Here is an 18,141-nt window from a genome sequence, read left to right on the forward strand (position 1 = left end):
TGCTATGTATTTAAACAAATTGCTATTTGGGAGATTTATAATGATGTCCCGAATTAGAAAAAATATTGACGACTGTACGTGTCACAGCATGTTAAGAGAAGCGCCAATAATCCGGCTGCTATAAATAAATGTACATGTTGCAACGAGTTAATTTCGAACAATCTCGAAAAATCCGTTATTTAATGAAAATAATGTACCTAAACAAATTCGAAAGATTTATAATGATGTTCCGATATAGAAAAAAATATCATTGACGATTGTATGTGTCGCAGCATAGTAAGAGAAGCGCCAATAATCCGGCTGCTATAAACAAATGTACACGTTGCAACGCGTTAATTTCGAACAATCTCGAAAAATCCGAAAAAATTATTTAATGAAAATAATGTACCTAAACAAATTGCGATTCGGAAGATTTATAATGATGTCCCGACTTAGAAAAAATAGCATTGACGACTGTATGTAGCATGATAAGAAAAGTGCCGATACTCCGGCTGCAATAAACAAATGTACGTGTCGCAACGTGTTAGTTTCGAACAATCTCAAAAATCCGTTATTTAATGAAAATAATGTACCTAAACAAATTCGAAAGATTTATAATGATGTCCCGATTTAGAAAAAATAGCATTGACAATTGTACGTGTTACAGCATGGTAAGAGAAGCGCCAATAATTCGGCTGCTAAACAAATGTATATGTTGTAACGAGTTAATTTCGAACAATCTCGAAAAATTCATTATTCAATAAAAATAAGTCGGTAAATGGACACTTCTTCTCTCTTAATTTTTTCCTAATAATAAATATTGAAACATGTTCGTTCCTGTTTGGTCAAGTCCAAGTTTTCACGTAAGAGCCAAATAAATTTTGACAGTGACACGGAACGGAAACTATAAAACTGAATACGTTTTTTTATCGATGTTACACCAATAAATAATATTCCATCATAAATACCAAGTTTCTTTCTTTTTATGAAAAAAACTATTTCCGGATATCGATTGATATTATTCCAACTGTTACTTTCAAGTTATGCTGTCTTTAAAAAAAAGTCATCAAATCTTTTCTATCGAATCTTCTTATCGGAGAAAAATTGGAGGTAAAAAAAAACGGGAAAACTTGGGCTGCTACAAAAAATCAAAATTGTGATTCGGAAAACTTATGACCATGCTTCGAGTTCGACAAAGGGACAATGAAATTATAGACGATATATATAGTAGATCCTTGGGCACACAGAATCACAGTAGATCTCGGAAGTCTCGAAACGAATATCGATCGCGATACTGTGTAAGAAAAATAGTTGACGATGAATAATGTGTTAAATATAGAAAATGTGTTTAATATAAACATGGAAAACCTCAGGAATATAGTGGACGAAGAGTTTGGAGATGAACTAGAAATGGAGATTAATAATATTGACAATATTAACATTGACATTGAAGACGAAGATGAACATGCGTTGTCTGACGACAGTGATTGCATAAGTGATCAGAGTGACGAGCTAACGGATTATGCAGAAAAAATTGTTACGCGTTCGGAACTCCTTGCGTTGAATAATAATAAAAAGTATTGTTCAATACAATTTTATTATTTGAGGTGATGCTCTAATTATATATGCCGAATGCATGGTTCGTCTGGTGGATACTGACATTGGAGTATTGTATGCCGTTAGGAAGCATAAAGATAAATACTCTTGATGCGTTAAACGGTCGATTTTGCTTCAATTGCCAACAGTCCGTCTGTGTAATAATGCCATGCAATATGTGCCCAATTTGCACCGCGTAAAAAAAAAACGATATTGTGGACAAATCACGTGCAAGTGCAAGTGCTTCGTGGGACGCACTATGAAAAAATGGAACATCTCGAGCGAGTGGAACGCGAGCGGCTAGAACAATGCAGCCAGGTCGCTACTTTGGTGGAGTGTTTCGCGTGGCTGCAACAATGCGACGAGTGTATCGAACAACTCGAAGAACTTAGTCGTGTTAAGCGTCCTCGACTCACCGTTGCAAATAGACAATCTGTGGTGGCGAGGATCGCACGACTCGCGGGTGCAAAGGTACAATTAGAAAGACGTTTCGTGCACGTTGGTGGCGAGTACGCGAGCACCAGTAGAGACAATGGATCTCTCGTTTGGCGCGAGATTGATACGGCGTTTGAAAGCCGTATATTGACTGGTGCGGTGATTAACGTGAACTATATCGAGCCGCGATATAGTTTAGACTAGATTTTTGGAAGCCGGTGGTGTAGTGCTCGAACGAGTGCGAGACATTATAGAAAGACACGATAATGTAAAAGTGAACACCGCGTTCAACGGCGAGTTTGTGACGGGCGATAAACGCGCCAATAAAAGTATAAACACTAAAAATAGTGAACTCTTTCGAGTGTCAAATGTGGATGAGTGGTACGAGCAGCACGTCATCGAACCTACGTTGGCATCGCTCGAAGAATTTCAAGAACGCGAACAATGGATGGGCGCTATCACGTATATTAAATTTAATAATTAATGTTAATAAATATAATCCCATGCATGCGGGGTGTTACATCGAGTTACCGCGGGAAATTATGTTAAAGAGAGCGGTAATTAACGTGCAGTCAACGGACAATGCGTGTTTCGCATGGTCAGTGGTCGCAGCCTTGCCTCCGGTCGAAAAGCATACAAATCGGGAATCATCGTATCCACATTATACGACGGTGTTAAATCTCCAAGACATTACGTTTCCGATGACGTTGAATCAAATTAAAAAGTTCGAACATTTCAACGAAATCTCTATCAACGTCTATGGTATCAAGAAAAAGGAGATTCTCCCAATACATCTGACAACAAAGAAAATGGAGAAACATGCAAATTTGTTGTACATGCAGGATCCGCGCGACGATAATGGACACTTCGCGTACATCAAAAACTTATCCCGTCTTGTGAGCTCGCAACTAAGTAAAAAAGAACACAAGAAATACTTTTGTGATCGGTACGTATGCACATTTTTTAACAAAATATGTAAAATATGTAAAATATTTTATAATTGTTAATTTAAATGCTAAAAATACTAAAAAATTATGTTTTCCGTTTGCAGATTTTACATTATTTTAAGTCATCCGAGAAATTGGAATCGCATACGGTGGATTGCGAACAGATGAACGATTGCGCCATCCGACTGCCGAATGAGGACGACAAGTGGCTCGACTTCAAGAACTACTGCAACAAAGAACGACTTCGATTCATCGTCTACGCAGATCTTGAGTGCATACTGCGAAGGATGGAGCCGCAAAGAGAAAACACGTTGTACACATCAACAGCAGCACAAGGTATTTAGCGTAGGATATTATGTGCGATGTTCGTACGACAATGCGTTATCGGCGTATCAATTTCGTCGCGGCGAAGACTGCGCTGCATGGTTCGTTCAACAACTCGAAAATTTGGCGCATCAAATAAAAATTTTGTTATCCGTGAATGTCCCTATGGGAACATCATCGAGAGATCAGTGGGAGACATACCGTAGCTCGACGCGTTGTCACATTTGTGAGAAATCATTTGCGTCGGACGACACGCGGGTACGTGATCATTACCTTACCGATCGTTACCGCGGACCCGCACATTCGAATTGCAATCTAAACTATAAAAAATCATATTGCATTCCTGTAGTCTTTCACAATTTATCCGGTTATGACGCGCACTTTGTTATCACAGAAATAGCTACGGCGTACGAAGGCAAAATTGACGTGCTGCCGATAACAAAGGAAAAATACATTTCATTCACTAAACATGTCAAAGATAGATCAGATTCGCAAAATTGTGTACAATTATTCATCGATTCGTACAAATTTTTGAGTACCAGTCTCGATAAATTGACATCTTTTTTAAGTAGAGAGAAATTGAAAATTTTACATTCCGAATTTTCCACGTTATCGAACGAGGATTTTGATTTGTTGGCGCGTAAAGGTGTCTTTCCTTATGAATACGTGGATCGCGCGGACAAGCTGCAGGACACACGCGCCTACCATCGCGCGAATCATTTTATAGCTCGTTGACCGGTAACACAGTGTCGGAGAATGATTACGCGCACGCCGTGAACATCTGGCAGCGGTTCTCTATTGAAACCTTAGGCGAATATAGCGATCTATATTTGAAGACTGATGTCTTGTTATTGGCCGACGTTTTTGAAAATTTCCGTGAAAGTTGTATCAAAAGTTACAGTCTCGATCCCGCTCATTACTACACATTGCCAGGTTTCACGTGGGACGCCATGCTGAAACATACGCGTGTAAAATTTGAGTTGCTCACCGACATCGATATGGTTATGTTTATCGAGCGCGGTATACGCGGCGGCCTCAGTCAATGTTCCAACAGATACACGCAGGCCAATAACAAGTACATGCGTTCGTATGACCCGTCGAAATCGTCGTCGTATTTGATGTACTACGACGTAAACAATTTATACGGATGGGCGATGTGTCAACCGCTGCCCTATACCAAATTTCGATGGGTTGAAGACATCGCGAACTTTGATGCGAGCGCGATCGCTCCGGATTCGCCTACGGGTTATATTCTCGAGGTCGATCTCGAGTATCCGCATCATCTGCACGACCGACACACCTACTTACCTTTCTGTCCGACGCGCGATAAACCACCCGGCACGCGGCAGAATAAACTTCTCGCGACGCTATATGACAAAAAGCGATATGTCATCCACTATTGTAACCTGCAGCAATGTACGCGCCACAGTCTTCGTATCGCAAAGATACACCGCGTACTACAATTCGCTCAATCCACTTGGCTCCGCGATTACTTAATACACAGCTTAGAATGTGCGCGAAAAAAATTTATACAAATTAATGAACAACGCGGTATTCGGTAAAATGATGGAAAATGTCCGGAATCACGTGGATGTAAAATTGATAACGAAATGGGACGGACGATACGGTGCGGAGGCAATGATCGCGAAACCAAATTTCCACAGCCGCAGCGTCTTTGCGGAAAATTTAATCGCCGTCGAACTGCGTAAACTCGAGGTAAAATTCAACAAGCCGATTTATGTGGGTATGTGTATACTCGATATATCAAAAATCTGCTTGTACGAATTTCACCACGAATATATGTTACCGCTGTATCGCGACAAATATAAAATCATGTACACCGACACAGACAGTCTTGTATATCACATTGAATGTGATGATGTGTACGAGACGATGAAACGCGATATCGCTAGATTCGATACGAGCGATTATCCGGCAGACAACGCATATGGTATGCCTCTCGTGAATAAAAAAGTACCCGGCCTAATGAAGGACGAAAATAACGGTGCGATTATGACGGAATTTGTCGGATTCAGAGCGAAAATGTATGCGATGAGAATGGATGGTAAAAAGGACCAAAAAAGCGAAAGGTGTAAAAAATAACGTCGTAGCGCGAACAATAACGTTCGATGATTATACACGGTGTTTGAATGAAGAGATCGAAATGACTCGTCGTCAGTCATGTATAAGATCCAAGTTACACCAAGTATATACGGTATCCGAGTCAAAAATTGCTCTGAGTCCATACGATGACAAACGATACATCATATCGGATTCGACGGAAACGTTACCATGGAGACATTGGCGAATACCTTTGTAATATACATGTATTTTTTATATATAGTTTTATACATATATATGTACATATGTACGTATTTCTTATAGTTTATATATACATATGTACATATGTACGTATGTAATGTACAGTATGTAATGTACGTACATATATATGTATGTATGTATTTATGTACGTGTGTACGTATATATATATATATTGTTGTACCCCGGATGGGCTACAACGTTAATTTTTAGAGATAGTCGGGTCCGTTAAGCCTAAGGAGTTGGGACTCCGAGCAGGATCAAACGAATGGAAGGAAATCTTCTTAAAATCACTAACACACTTTCTTTATGATATTTGATTTATTTAACAATTGCATAATTTCTTGGATTTAATATTTATATTATTTCTTTCACACACGGTTAAACGTCGGCGGGCGCGTATCGCGTTACTCTGGCGGCCGTCGAGTATGTCACCTGAGACGTTGATAGTACGGCTCGCGTGAACTTCGCTGTGCTCGTGTAATATCTTGCGCGATAATTATAGTAACGATTCCGAACGACACGTAATGTTTGATTGATTCCCGACTCTGACTATTCCTTGTGTAGCCGGTTATATAGTCTGATCGATGCCTGGTCAGCATTCTGATCGTTTGCGTCGATCGGTTGCGTGATATTGATCAATCAATATCACGCTCGATTTGATCATCAAATTTAGGAATTTGCTGATCAGCTTTTTCGCAATGTTCTCGCGATGCATTTCTTCGGTCTTTCGAAAGACTGGTCGCGATTTCGGCGATCACACATTTGTGTAATCTTTCGAAAGACTTTTCGAGGTTCGTGCAACCTAATTTTGTTGCCATGCGGACTACTTTTATTATTGGTTGTAGACCTGGCTACAACATCCCCATTATCCAAAATAAAATAATGTTTTGGCAATAATCTTCCAGAATGACTCGATTATGTTTAGTTTTCCTATTTCCTCGAAGTATATTCCGGGGTGATGCTTGAAGTTTTCTACTTCAAATGGTAGTTTTTTCTCTTCTTCTCCATTGATTATCCATATCCTTATTCTGCAATGTTAAAAAAAAATTCTTATTTCTCCTGAAAATTTGTCGATGCTCGAATTCGGCGTTTTTTCTTTTTTATCCTGTTCCCAGGTGTAATATTGCTTTATTCTGAATTTGTTATCTTAGTTAAACGATTCTCCTGTGAGTCTGTTTAGCTTGCTTTTTTACGACGTATATTGTTTCTCTTGGTGTCGTATTTATTATATCGGTGCGATCCTTCTAATATTTCATTTTCGCGATGAGCTCTCTGGCTGCATTTCGTTAGTTGTCGAAGTGCCTTCCTTGTGACACCATGGGTTCTCAAGGGAATTATGGTCGTGACGCGTCGCCGCCGGTTTTTGACGATCGGGCCGCGGCGGAAGCGTCTGATGACGACTTCGATATTGAAGTCGACGAAAATGACGTCGATGAGTTTATGGATAGTCCTGCCGCTCGGGATCATTTCCAACGTGTGCGCGAGTGGTTATCCATTGTAAATCAATTTTATCACAATGGTGTGTTCCACGTATGTGCGGACTGTATTTGGTTCGTCAGCAGTGATGTTCCAGGCAGGGTTGTAGAGTTGCCTTGGTGTGTGGAATTCTATGAACTGCTGGTCTCTCTGCCTGAGGCCGTTGTGGCGGACGTGGAGGTTGATTCGGAGGGTGCCTCGGATGTCGATCCGTTGGATGTTCCCGCCGATAATTTGGATGAGGAGGGATTCGAGGATGGCCCCGCGGACAACCCCGCAGAGGCGAAAGGCCGCTCTCCTGGGGCCTAAATTTTTTAATGTGCTTCGTAGTATAGTTTATAGTGTAGTTCGTAGTGTTAGTTTTTTAGTGTAGTGTAGCTGTTAGTTTTTGGTAATTCTGGATATTATTGCTGGGATTATTTTCCGGATCTGCTGAGATTCTTCTCCGGTGAGTCCCAATGTTTTTGTTTTTATTTCCTTATTATTTTTATTCAATTATTCTGTACTGTGTGCTTTTTTCTTTTTATTTCCTTTTTAATTTTCCACGAACGGTTTAATTCGGTTCGCGTGCACGTTTATCGTTCGGCGGCCCATTTTTATTTTATAATTTAAATCGCTTAATTTTTCTAGAATTGTGTAGGGTCCGATCCATAACGCGTCTAGCTTTTTTGATCTCCCTCGCCGAACTGTTTCGTCGTGTAGTAGGACTTTATCTCCTATTTCGAACGTGCGTATTTTTGTTTTTCTATCGTATGTTTCCTTCGCTTTTTGTTTTTCTTCTTTTATATTTTCCTTCGCTATTTGATTCGCGGCTCGTATTCTTTCACGGAGTTCTTGCGCATAGTCATCGTATGTATACGATGATTTCGGTGAGCTAGTTAGGGCCGTAGGTAGTGGCGCCTGGTGCCCGTATACCAGTTCGAATGGCGTGAATCCCGTAGCGGTGTGCGGTGTCGTATTATATGCGAACATCGCATACGGTATCCATTCGTCCCAGTCTGTCTGATCATTATTAATATAATGTCTTAAATATTCGGTTAATGTCCGATGTGATCTTTCGAGTGCTCCGTTTGTTTCTGGATGATAGGCCGTCGTTTGTAATTTGTGTATTTTTAGTAATTTGCACGTATTCTTAAATAATTCGCTTGTAAAATTTGTTCCTTGGTCGGTTAATATTTTGTCTGGAATTCCATATTCTAATATAATTTTTGTGACAAATTCTTTCGCTACTGTTGTCGCCTCTTGATTTTGTATTGGTATTCCTTTGCTAAATTTTGTTAAACTGTCCTGGAATGTCAATACATATTTGTTTTCCATCGTTGTTATAGGCAAAGATCCTACAATATCTAACGCGCATTTCTCAAATGGTTTTGTTGGCGTATCTGTTATCATTAATGGTGCTTTAGCGCGTCGTTGCAATTTATTTTTCTGGCAATATTCACATTTTGAGATGTATTGCTCAACGTCTCTTTTTAATCCTGGCCAGTTGTGGTGTAATCGTATTCTATTTATTGTTCGTTCAACGCCCTGGTGTCCTCCTATAGGTGCGTTGTGATATTCATATAATATTTGTTTCTTTTCTTCTTCTTTATATTGTTTTTCTGACGCGATGTCGTCAGTTTGCTGCCCTTCTGTTATTGTTGCTACGTTACGACTCAATGCGTCGGCGTTAGCGTTTGCTTTTCCAGCTTTATGTATTATTTCATAATCGAATTCTTCCAATTTTAATCTCCATCTGACTAAACGTGATCCGGGATCTGTTACATTAAATAACCATATTAACGGTTTATGATCGGTAATTATTTTAAATTTTGTCCCGTATAAATAAGGTCTGAAATGTTTTACTGCCCATACTATTGCGAGTAATTCCTTTTCAGTCGTATTATAATTCTGTTCTGCTCGCGATAGTACACGGCTGGCGTACGCGACGGGTTGGTCTTGACCTACCTCGCCTTGCGATAAGACGGCTCCTATTGCATAATCCGATGCATCCGTTGTTAGGAGGAATTCTTTCGTAAAGTCTGGATATTTTAATATCGGTGCCGTCGTTAATTTATTTTTTAATGTATCAAATGCGTTTTGCTGTTTTTCGGTCCATTCGAATTTCTCTCCCTTTTTTGTGAGTTTTGTTAGAGGTTTTGCTATTCGTGAGAAATCTTCGATAAATTTTCGGTAATATCCGGCTAATCCGATAAATGATTGCACATCTTTTACTTTTTTGGGCATAGGAAAATTTTTTACGGCGTGCAGTTTTGATGGATCTGGCGAAATTCCATTTTCCGTAATTATGTGTCCTAAATAAATCACTTCTTTTCTTAAAAATTCGCACTTGTCCGGTTGGAGCTTTAGATTGTTCTCTCTTAGTCTTTGGAGAACTAATTTTAATCTTTTGTTATGCTCTATTAAGCTAGGACCGTATATTACAATATCGTCCAGATACACTAGACATTTAATTTCTTGCAACCCTGTTAAAATTGAATTCATTAATCGTTGGAAGGTTGCAGGTGCGTTTTTCAGACCAAATGGCATTCTATTAAATTCATAATGACCTTGTGGTGTAGAGAATGCTGTTTTATTTTTATCTCGCTCCGCCATTGATATCTGGTGGTAACCTGATGCGAGATCCAGTGTCGTGAAGTATTTTGCGTTGCCCAGCTGATCAAGTATATCCGTTATATTGGGCAACGGAAATGAATCTCCGATTGTGAGATCGTTTAATTTTCTGAAGTCTATTACAATTCGTAATTTTGTTTTTCCTGACGCATCTGTCTTTTTGGGCACGACTAATAGTGGTGCGTTCCATTGGCTGACGCTCGGTCTGATAATTTCTTGTTTCAACATTTCTTGAATCTGTTTATTTACCTCGTCTTTGTGTTTTTCCGGTAAACGGTAAGGTCGTACGTTTACTGGTGACGAATCTGTTCGTACTGCTATTTCATGCTTAATCTTTGATGTGCATGATAATGTATCCCCTTCTAGGTGGAACACGTCATTGTATTCGTGACATAATTTTAATATAGATTTTCGTTCTTCTTCATTTAAATGTTCTGTGCGCAAGGAATTGTTTATTTGCTCTTCTCGAGCTATTGATTTTGTCTCTTTATTTTTTGACTGTATTGCGTTTACAGATTCTTGTATTATTTTTTCTTGTGTATTTATTTCTTCTATTATTACTTGTGGTACTTGCACAATTTTTTCTTCTTCTGTAATGTTTATTATACTTATTGGGCACGTATAATTTCGTGGTTCGACTAGGCAACATCCAATAAAAATTCCAGGTATCATTTCCTCTGGTTTTGTCAATCCCATTATATTTTGGTTAGTCGTGACTTGCACGATTGTTTCGCTGCGCGGCCCTAAGGTTACGCGCCTGTATGGGTACAATCTGAATTTCGTATTTTGAAATTGTACTAAATTTATTCTTGGATTGAACGCAGTCATGTATTTCCAAATAAAATCTGCTCCTAGGATTGCATCGTATTCCATTGGCGCATTATCTCGCACTATGTATACGGGGTGTCGTATCTTTTCTCGCGACAGTTGCACCGTAATATGTGTTTTGCCCAATGTTATTAATTCATGTCCTGTTATGCCTGTTAGCTTAGTTTTTTCTTCATATATTAGGACGTGGTCTAAAACATGTTTCAGTTTTATTATTGTTGCTGATGCTCCTGTATCAAACAAGAAATTTATTTTTCTTCCTTTGGCTTCTGCAATCGGTAATGTGATTGCATTTAACCCAGTGTTAACGAGCGGTGTCCCCTTAACGTGTGCCACGCGATACTCTGACGCGGGACGCGGGACGGTCGATTTATCTTCGCCGGTTTCGCTCTTTTTATTTTTAAAATTCTTCGCGGAATTTTCTCTTCGCGAATTCGAAAAAATTTTTCCGGAATTTTTGCTGTTTTCCGGTTTTCCATTTAATGTCCAACATTCGTGCCGTAAATGTCCTATCTTTTTGCAATAGCTACACTGTTTCTCAACTGTATTTATTCGTGGTTGCCTTTCTGGCTTAGGCAGAGTATATCTATTTGAAAAACGGCTAGTCCTACAATCGTATCCGTAATGACCGATTTTTCCGCATTTTTCACAACGCGGACTAGGTGTATGCGTTTTAAATACTGGCCGGTTTCGATAAGTTAGCGTTCGCATGCTAGGTCCTCGCGTTTTTTCTTCCGCGGTTGCTCCTGCGATTGCTTCCTGTATTGTTTGATATCGCTGCGATCGTACAATTAATTTAATTTCTTCATGTAAACCATTCTGGTAATTGTGGAGCGCCTGCTCTTTTATATTTTCTAAAATCGCGCGTTGCTGTTCGACCGTATGATTTTTTCCTTCTTCCATGGATTCGTATAATTCCATGGCTATATTTTCGGTTCGTCTGCCGAATTCTTGTGCATTCTCGTTTGTTTTTTGTTTGAGCGAGTTGAATTCGAGTTGCAAATGTGCGGTGCTTCGTTTGCTCAAATATTCTTTTTCTAATTCTCGTTTCAATTGTTCAAAGTTTATTATATCTCTCGTACGGAAATCCATCATGGCCTTGCCTTTGAATTTAGTGCAAAGAATGGCTTCTAATAGAGAATGTTCATCCGCGGGATGTATATTTTTTATCGCGTACGTACTTGCGTTTAGAAATTCGTACACGCGTCCTCGTGACGTGCCGTCGATCCCTGGGATCATGTTACGCGCGTCTTTCAGTGTGAGGAATGCCAGTGCATTTCCCGGCTGGTTTCGTATATCTTGATATGAACGTCCGTAAGTTAGATCTAACGGGTGTGGTAGAAAATCCTGAGATATTCTCGTTCGTTCGCCCATAGGCAATTGTGTTTGTTGTCTTAATCCGTTGACTTGCACACGGAGATCGCGTATTTCGTCCATTAATTCTCGAATGAGACTGTTATCGGGCGGTGCGTCGATTGTGACGCGGCGGTTCGTTCGACTTTCTTGCGGTCCATGTCTCTCGACCGAATGTCGTAATTGTAAAATTTCGTTGTCGATTTCATTCTGTTGTTCGACAGGTGAGTGAGCCATTTCGTTTATTAGCGATTGATATATATTAAAAGAATTGAATAAGCTTCCGTCTCGTAGGTTTGTATGTATGTTTTTTCGCGCTTGTACGTGTGTGTTATTGTGAGAGTCGGTGTCGTTCGGTTCGAGCAAGCTGTAATCTTTTTCGTCGTATGGAAATTCGCGTTCTGTTATTACGTGGACGTCTTCGTCACTATCGTATTGTAATACGCGGCGCACGTTATCGCGTATTTCTTTTAATGCATTTCTCGCGGTACATTTAACGCGGAGATAGTATGCGGAAAGTTTACAGAATTATTTATTGACCGAGATTTTGGCCAAGTCGCATTTGCTACGCTGTCCTTCGCTGCGGACATTCGCCTTTTTAAAATATAATTTCTTGGACTTACATTAGTAGATAAATCGCATACGCTCGCATGTTCGCTGCTTGTGCTGGTGCGTCAATTGGCTGCGTGTAGTAGTGCGTGTCGGTGAAGCGTCCTTGCTGCCTGGTATCGTTGTACACGGTCAGCGCTGGCTGGCTCTCGGTGCTCGTGGACTCTCTGGTCGTTGCTCCGCTGCCACTGGACACTCGTTGTCGTAGGTCGGCATTCTACTAATATTGCACTGTACACTTGACACAATTTCGTGGGCGGCTTATTTTTTGACGAGGCCTTTTCCGTCCGCCTGTTTTCTACAGGTCTTGTATTTTCTGCTTATTGAGAGTTTGATTCTTCTGCCTGTCTATTACTGCAGGTCTTATTTTTTCTGCTTATTGAGAATTTGATTCTTCTGCCTGTCTATTACTGCAGGTCTTATTTTTTCTGCTTATTGAGAATTTGATTCTTCTGTCTGTCTATTACTGCAGGTCTTGTATTTTTTGCTTATTGAGAATTTGATTCTTCTGCCTGTCTATTACTGCAGGTCTTATTTTGTTTGGGCGGCTTATTTTTTGACGGGGCCTTTTCCGTCCGCCTGTTTTCTACAGGTCTTGTTTCTTCAAGAAGAAGAAAAAAAATTTTTTCTTCTGCCCGTAATGCAATGCGTCGGGGCTTACTCGTTTGATTCTGCTGGCTTGATTAACGATGATCCTTTCAAGTTGTTCTTGGAGTTGGTTTTGACTATCCCACCGCTGCCACCAAAATGTTGTACCCCGGATGGGCTACAACGTTAATTTTTAGAGATAGTCGGGTCCGTTAAGCCTAAGGAGTTGGGACTCCGAGCAGGATCAAACGAATGGAAGGAAATCTTCTTAAAATCACTAACACACTTTCTTTATGATATTTGATTTATTTAACAATTGCATAATTTCTTGGATTTAATATTTATATTATTTCTTTCACACACGGTTAAACGTCGGCGGGCGCGTATCGCGTTACTCTGGCGGCCGTCGACCGAGTATGTCACCTGAGACGTTGATAGTACGGCTCGCGTGAACTTCGCTGTGCTCGTGTAATATCTTGCGCGATAATTATAGTAACGATTCCGAACGACACGTAATGTTTGATTGATTCCCGACTCTGACTATTCCTTGTGTAGCCGGTTATATAGTCTGATCGATGCCTGGTCAGCATTCTGATCGTTTGCGTCGATCGGTTGCGTGATATTGATCAATCAATATCACGCTCGATTTGATCATCAAATTTAGGAATTTGCTGATCAACTTTTTCGCAATGTTCTCGCGATGCATTTCTTCGGTCTTTCGAAAGACTGGTCGCGATTTCGGCGATCACACATTTGTGTAATCTTTCGAAAGACTTTTCGAGGTTCGTGCAACCTAATTTTGTTGCCATGCGGACTACTTTTATTATTGGTTGTAGACCTGGCTACAACAATATATATATACATACTTGTAGTTTATGTACGTATGTATGTATTTATGTATGTATGTACATATGTACGTATGTATTTATGTACATGTGTACGTATGTATATACATACTTGTAGTTTATGCACATATGTACGTATGCATATACATATGTATGTATTTCTTATAGTTTATATGTACTTGTAATTTATATGTACTTGTAGTTTACATGTACGTATTTCCCGTAGTGTTATACATTTTATATATTATCTTAAGTTCATCGTAGTTAATCCATCTGTATAGTTTCTTTACGAAAATGTAATGGAAGAAAAAATAAGACTTATTGTATATATTTTTATATAAATACTTTTTTTATATAAATATTTTTATATTTGTTTACAATAAATGAATTAAATCACATTATTTTTGTGTATCCAAGAATTGTGTGACTCATCAAATCCCAGCCACTTGACGTAAACCTTATCTCCTTTCCTACGCAGTACTTTCTCCACGAGATACACGTCCGGATGAGTCGCGCGATGCAACTCGTGCTCGTAGAACGCTCCAGCAACGAATTCTCCGCGATAATCTCTTCGAGTAGATAGGTTACGGGATTAATATGCTGCACTTTAACGATCTTAAACCCCTCGGTGGTCCAATTTGGCGTGACCTTTTTCGAAAACTGTCTTGTACTTGCTCACACGTACCGATTCGCCTACTTTGAATTTTGCTGGACCTGCGATCTTTATCGCGCTGTACACCGTGCCCAAGAGTTTTTTAGCGATCGCGGGAGTTACGTCAATGGGTCGCATGCCAATAGTGCGATGTTTGCGCGCGTTGTAATCTAACACGAGACGTGGCAGCGCGTCGACCCACTTGTAAGTACATTAAGTGTAAACACACACATGTGTAAACACACACTTCCACATGTCGTTTTTAAGTGTGCGATTGAACCGTTCGACGATCGATGCCTTCAATATTGAATACGTGGAATAATGATTAACGCTATGTTTTTTCAAGAGTTTCTGCACATCGGCGTTGTAAAACTCCTTCCCCATATCCGTTTGCAAATTTCTCGGGCATCTTCCGCTCTCTCGAATTATCTCGGCGATAGCGTTAGCCGTCTCGCTTCCGATCTTGCTCTTAAGCGGTATGGCTCAGGCATATTTGCTCAACGCATTGATAACGGTGAGTATGTAATGATGACCTCTGTTGAAATTCGAATATGGGCGCATCTCGACGATATCAGCTTGCCACAGATCGTCGTATCCTCGAATTATGACACGTCTTCGTGGAAAATTTCTTCTGGCTGGAGCGTGCAATTCCTCGACGAGTCGTCGCCTTACGGAGTTAATATTTTTTTCACGTCCATCAGATTTTGACGATCTCATGTTTCGACGATGTTTGATATTAATGTGTGTAAATAAGATATATTACAATTAAAGTTTTTTTCCTCACTGACGTCAATCAACTGGCTCGTTTCGTCGACACGCGATTTAATTTATAATAATGCCGGCTTCGCGAAGTTCCTCAATGATCGACAGCATCTCGTTGTCGTGAGCGTTGTGACCAGCTCGGTGCGAAGCGTCGAGTAATCGAAGTCGATCCACCAGTTCGTTGGGATCGTCCCAATGCACGTAATCGATCTTGTTGTCATTTAACTTCATGGTGGATGGTATATTATTCATGCCTGCACCCTTTTTACTGCTTCTTTTATATGTAGATACGAGCGGAGCGATGATATTAATGTACTTGTATCCCTTGTTGCCCATGATGGGATTATGGGCGCTGTGACCACGTCTATGAGCATTCGTTGTTAATAGTATACTTTTATACGTTTGTTTGTCATTTTTGGTAAATATAGCTTCATCGGGAAGTCTCTTGAAGATCAATTCGTATAATCCTGGTGTACCATTGTATCTCACATTGTCTATGATTATGGAGTCATTTTTGTCAACGTCAAACTTTTTGTCACCGAGCATTGTACCACTTTTGTCGAAATAGATACCGTACCCATTATCGATCGCTTTATCTATGTCGTCACCGAGAAGAAGGCCCACGTACTTTCGTCCCAATGGTCCTAGCTGACCATGAAGCGTCTCACGACTTCCATGCGTTTGCAGATTCTGTTTGATGTTGTTTCGAGTGACGGTTCACTAACATCTTTTGTTTCAAAAATATTTTCATTTCGCACGAATAGCGGTATTTTCGGTAGTTCTTTTGATGGTTCTATCGATGTAGAATCGAACGTGAATGAATCTGACGCGGTATTCAATTGTTTTGTACGCTTTTTAGATTGCGGCGATAATTTCAACCATCCAACATCCGTCCAATACGAATCCCTGTTAGTAGTAGTAGTAGTATCGTCATCGTCATCGCTGTCTTCACGGTTCTTTTTTTTCTTAATACTGATATCCTTTGCAACATTGGCTACTTTTTTAATTGGATGTGTTTCCTCGATAATCTGTTTTAGAGGTTCAACGATGGGTTTGAAGCGTCTCTCCAACGCTACATCTTCATCTATTTTACCAGTTTTCAAAGCGCGATATTTTTTGCGAATCGCTCGTTTTCGCAATCTGTTTTGCTATTTTCTCGCGATCTTTGATATTCATGTTGTTTAATTGACGTATCAACATCGACTAATCACATTATGGTACCGCGAACGTGTTAAATTCTTTTCTGTACCGCCCATTGACAAGCGGACTGTCTTTGTCTATCACTAGGAATCCATACTCGCGCCGCCAACAATCGCGACATAACGCACAGAATTCATCATACGACATGTCAGTATTCACATGATCGTTGTAAACATGTTTCAAGTTGGTACCATCCTGTTTAAATAAAATCAGCAAGTTCGCATTGTCGCGTATCAGATGTTTAGGTATCTTCGCATACGTCTGACAGAGATAGAAGCAGTCGACGTTCGAATGGCCCATCGAGAAATACTCTCTCATCACATCTTGCTTATCACATGCAATGTCATCGAAGACGAAGATCGAATTGGGGCGTGCCTCGCTCGGTGGAATGACGTCACTGTTGTTGGAAAACGTAAAATAGCCGATTACGTCGATCGATGCCAACAAAGTTTCGAGATATCGATATTTTGGTTGTTGCAATGACTTCGAATACACGTACACGTTCTCAAAACGTACACCGTGTGGACTCTCGAGCAAACTTATGAGAACGTTGGTTTTACCGCAATTCGATGGACCGCAAATAATCGCGCGTATAGTACTCGGTAGTATTTCACCATGCTTGCGCTTTGTCGCGATATCTCCCATCATTTGCACTTTCTCGTCGTAGTTCACGACGTGTATCGTCTGCGGGTACCGCACGAATTTCATGTTCACACTGCGTTATCTAGGCTTTGATTGAACGCCTATTTATAGGCGCGCGAAACCGCGATTCGCTTAGTAGCAAAAATGTATCTCGCGCTATCGCATCTATTTGATATTTGGGATTTGCGCGCTGAACAGTTGCAATATATACCGAAGATCATATTGTTACGCATATGTGGCGACTATATCGACCACGTGTGGAACAAACTTCCGGCATATAAAGGCGGATTTGGAGGTTCAAATCTATCGTCGCTGCGTCGAGCATTATAATCAATCGTAGCAACGCACGCATATAGACGGCCCCGCACCGAAGATAAAGGATTGTAACATATGTCAGCAGAAACGAACAAAGGCTGCGTTGGAGAACTGCTCAATCGAGCGATAAATGCGCTTCCTTTCGAATTACATATTCCCGGCTATCAGTTTTGCGGTCCGGGTACTCAGCTGAAAAAGCGATTAGCCAGAGGTGAAACGGGCATAAATCCACTAGACGCGGCGTGCCGTGAACACGACATTGCGTATTCTCGGAGCAACGATCTCACCGATAGACACGCGGCGGATAAGATACTCGCCGATAAAGCCCTAGGACGCGTCATTGCGAGAGATTCGAATTTGTGCGAAAAAGCTGCCGCTACAGCTTGGGCAGCGATGAAAGCCAAGACCAAGATCGGCATGGGTATGAAAGCGAAAACAAGGAAAAAGCCAACAAAAAAAAACGAATACTTCCAACGGCGAAACGAGGCAGCATATTACCGATTCTGCCAATGTTGGGCGCGCTCGGTTCCATGATTGGTGGAGCGGTCAGCGTGGCGAAAGCGGTAAACGACAAGAAAGCCATACAACGTCAGCTCGAGGAACTACAACGTCACAATCGCGCAATGGAAATGCGCGGACAGGGATTGTATCTCGC

At 40.5% G+C, this 18,141-nt stretch overlaps 1 protein-coding gene and 2 pseudogenes across 1 annotated transcript; 2 read left to right on the forward strand and 1 right to left on the reverse strand.

Annotated features, from left to right (window-relative positions):
• Positions 1-2,513: 2,513 nt before the first annotated feature.
• LOC148936016 (uncharacterized) lies at positions 2,514-3,301 on the forward strand. Its single transcript, XM_089080511.1, has 2 exons — positions 2,514-2,960; positions 3,062-3,301. Exons 1-2 carry the CDS (start codon positions 2,514-2,516, stop codon positions 3,299-3,301), a joined length of 687 nt encoding a protein of 228 aa, XP_088936637.1.
• Positions 3,302-4,811: 1,510 nt separating this feature from the next.
• On the forward strand, positions 4,812-5,698 carry LOC148936017 (uncharacterized; annotated as a pseudogene).
• A 9,132-nt stretch (positions 5,699-14,830) lies between these two features.
• Positions 14,831-17,237, reverse strand: LOC148936018 (uncharacterized; annotated as a pseudogene).
• Between the last annotated feature and the right edge of the window lie 904 nt (positions 17,238-18,141).

Source organism: Pogonomyrmex barbatus, unplaced genomic scaffold, assembly GCF_055798465.1.
Source record: "Pogonomyrmex barbatus isolate J1 unplaced genomic scaffold, ASM5579846v1 scaffold3, whole genome shotgun sequence".
Lineage (NCBI taxonomy): Eukaryota > Metazoa > Arthropoda > Insecta > Hymenoptera > Formicidae > Pogonomyrmex > Pogonomyrmex barbatus.

Excerpts from the sequence above, each read along its gene's own strand:
- LOC148936016 (XM_089080511.1), top strand. The coding sequence starts at position 2,514 with ATGCATGCGGGGTGTTACATCGAGTTACCGCGGGAAATTATGTTAAAG. Across the intron at positions 2,961-3,061 it reads AATACTTTTGTGATCGGTAC|ATTTTACATTATTTTAAGTC; the intron begins GTATGCACATTT and ends TTCCGTTTGCAG.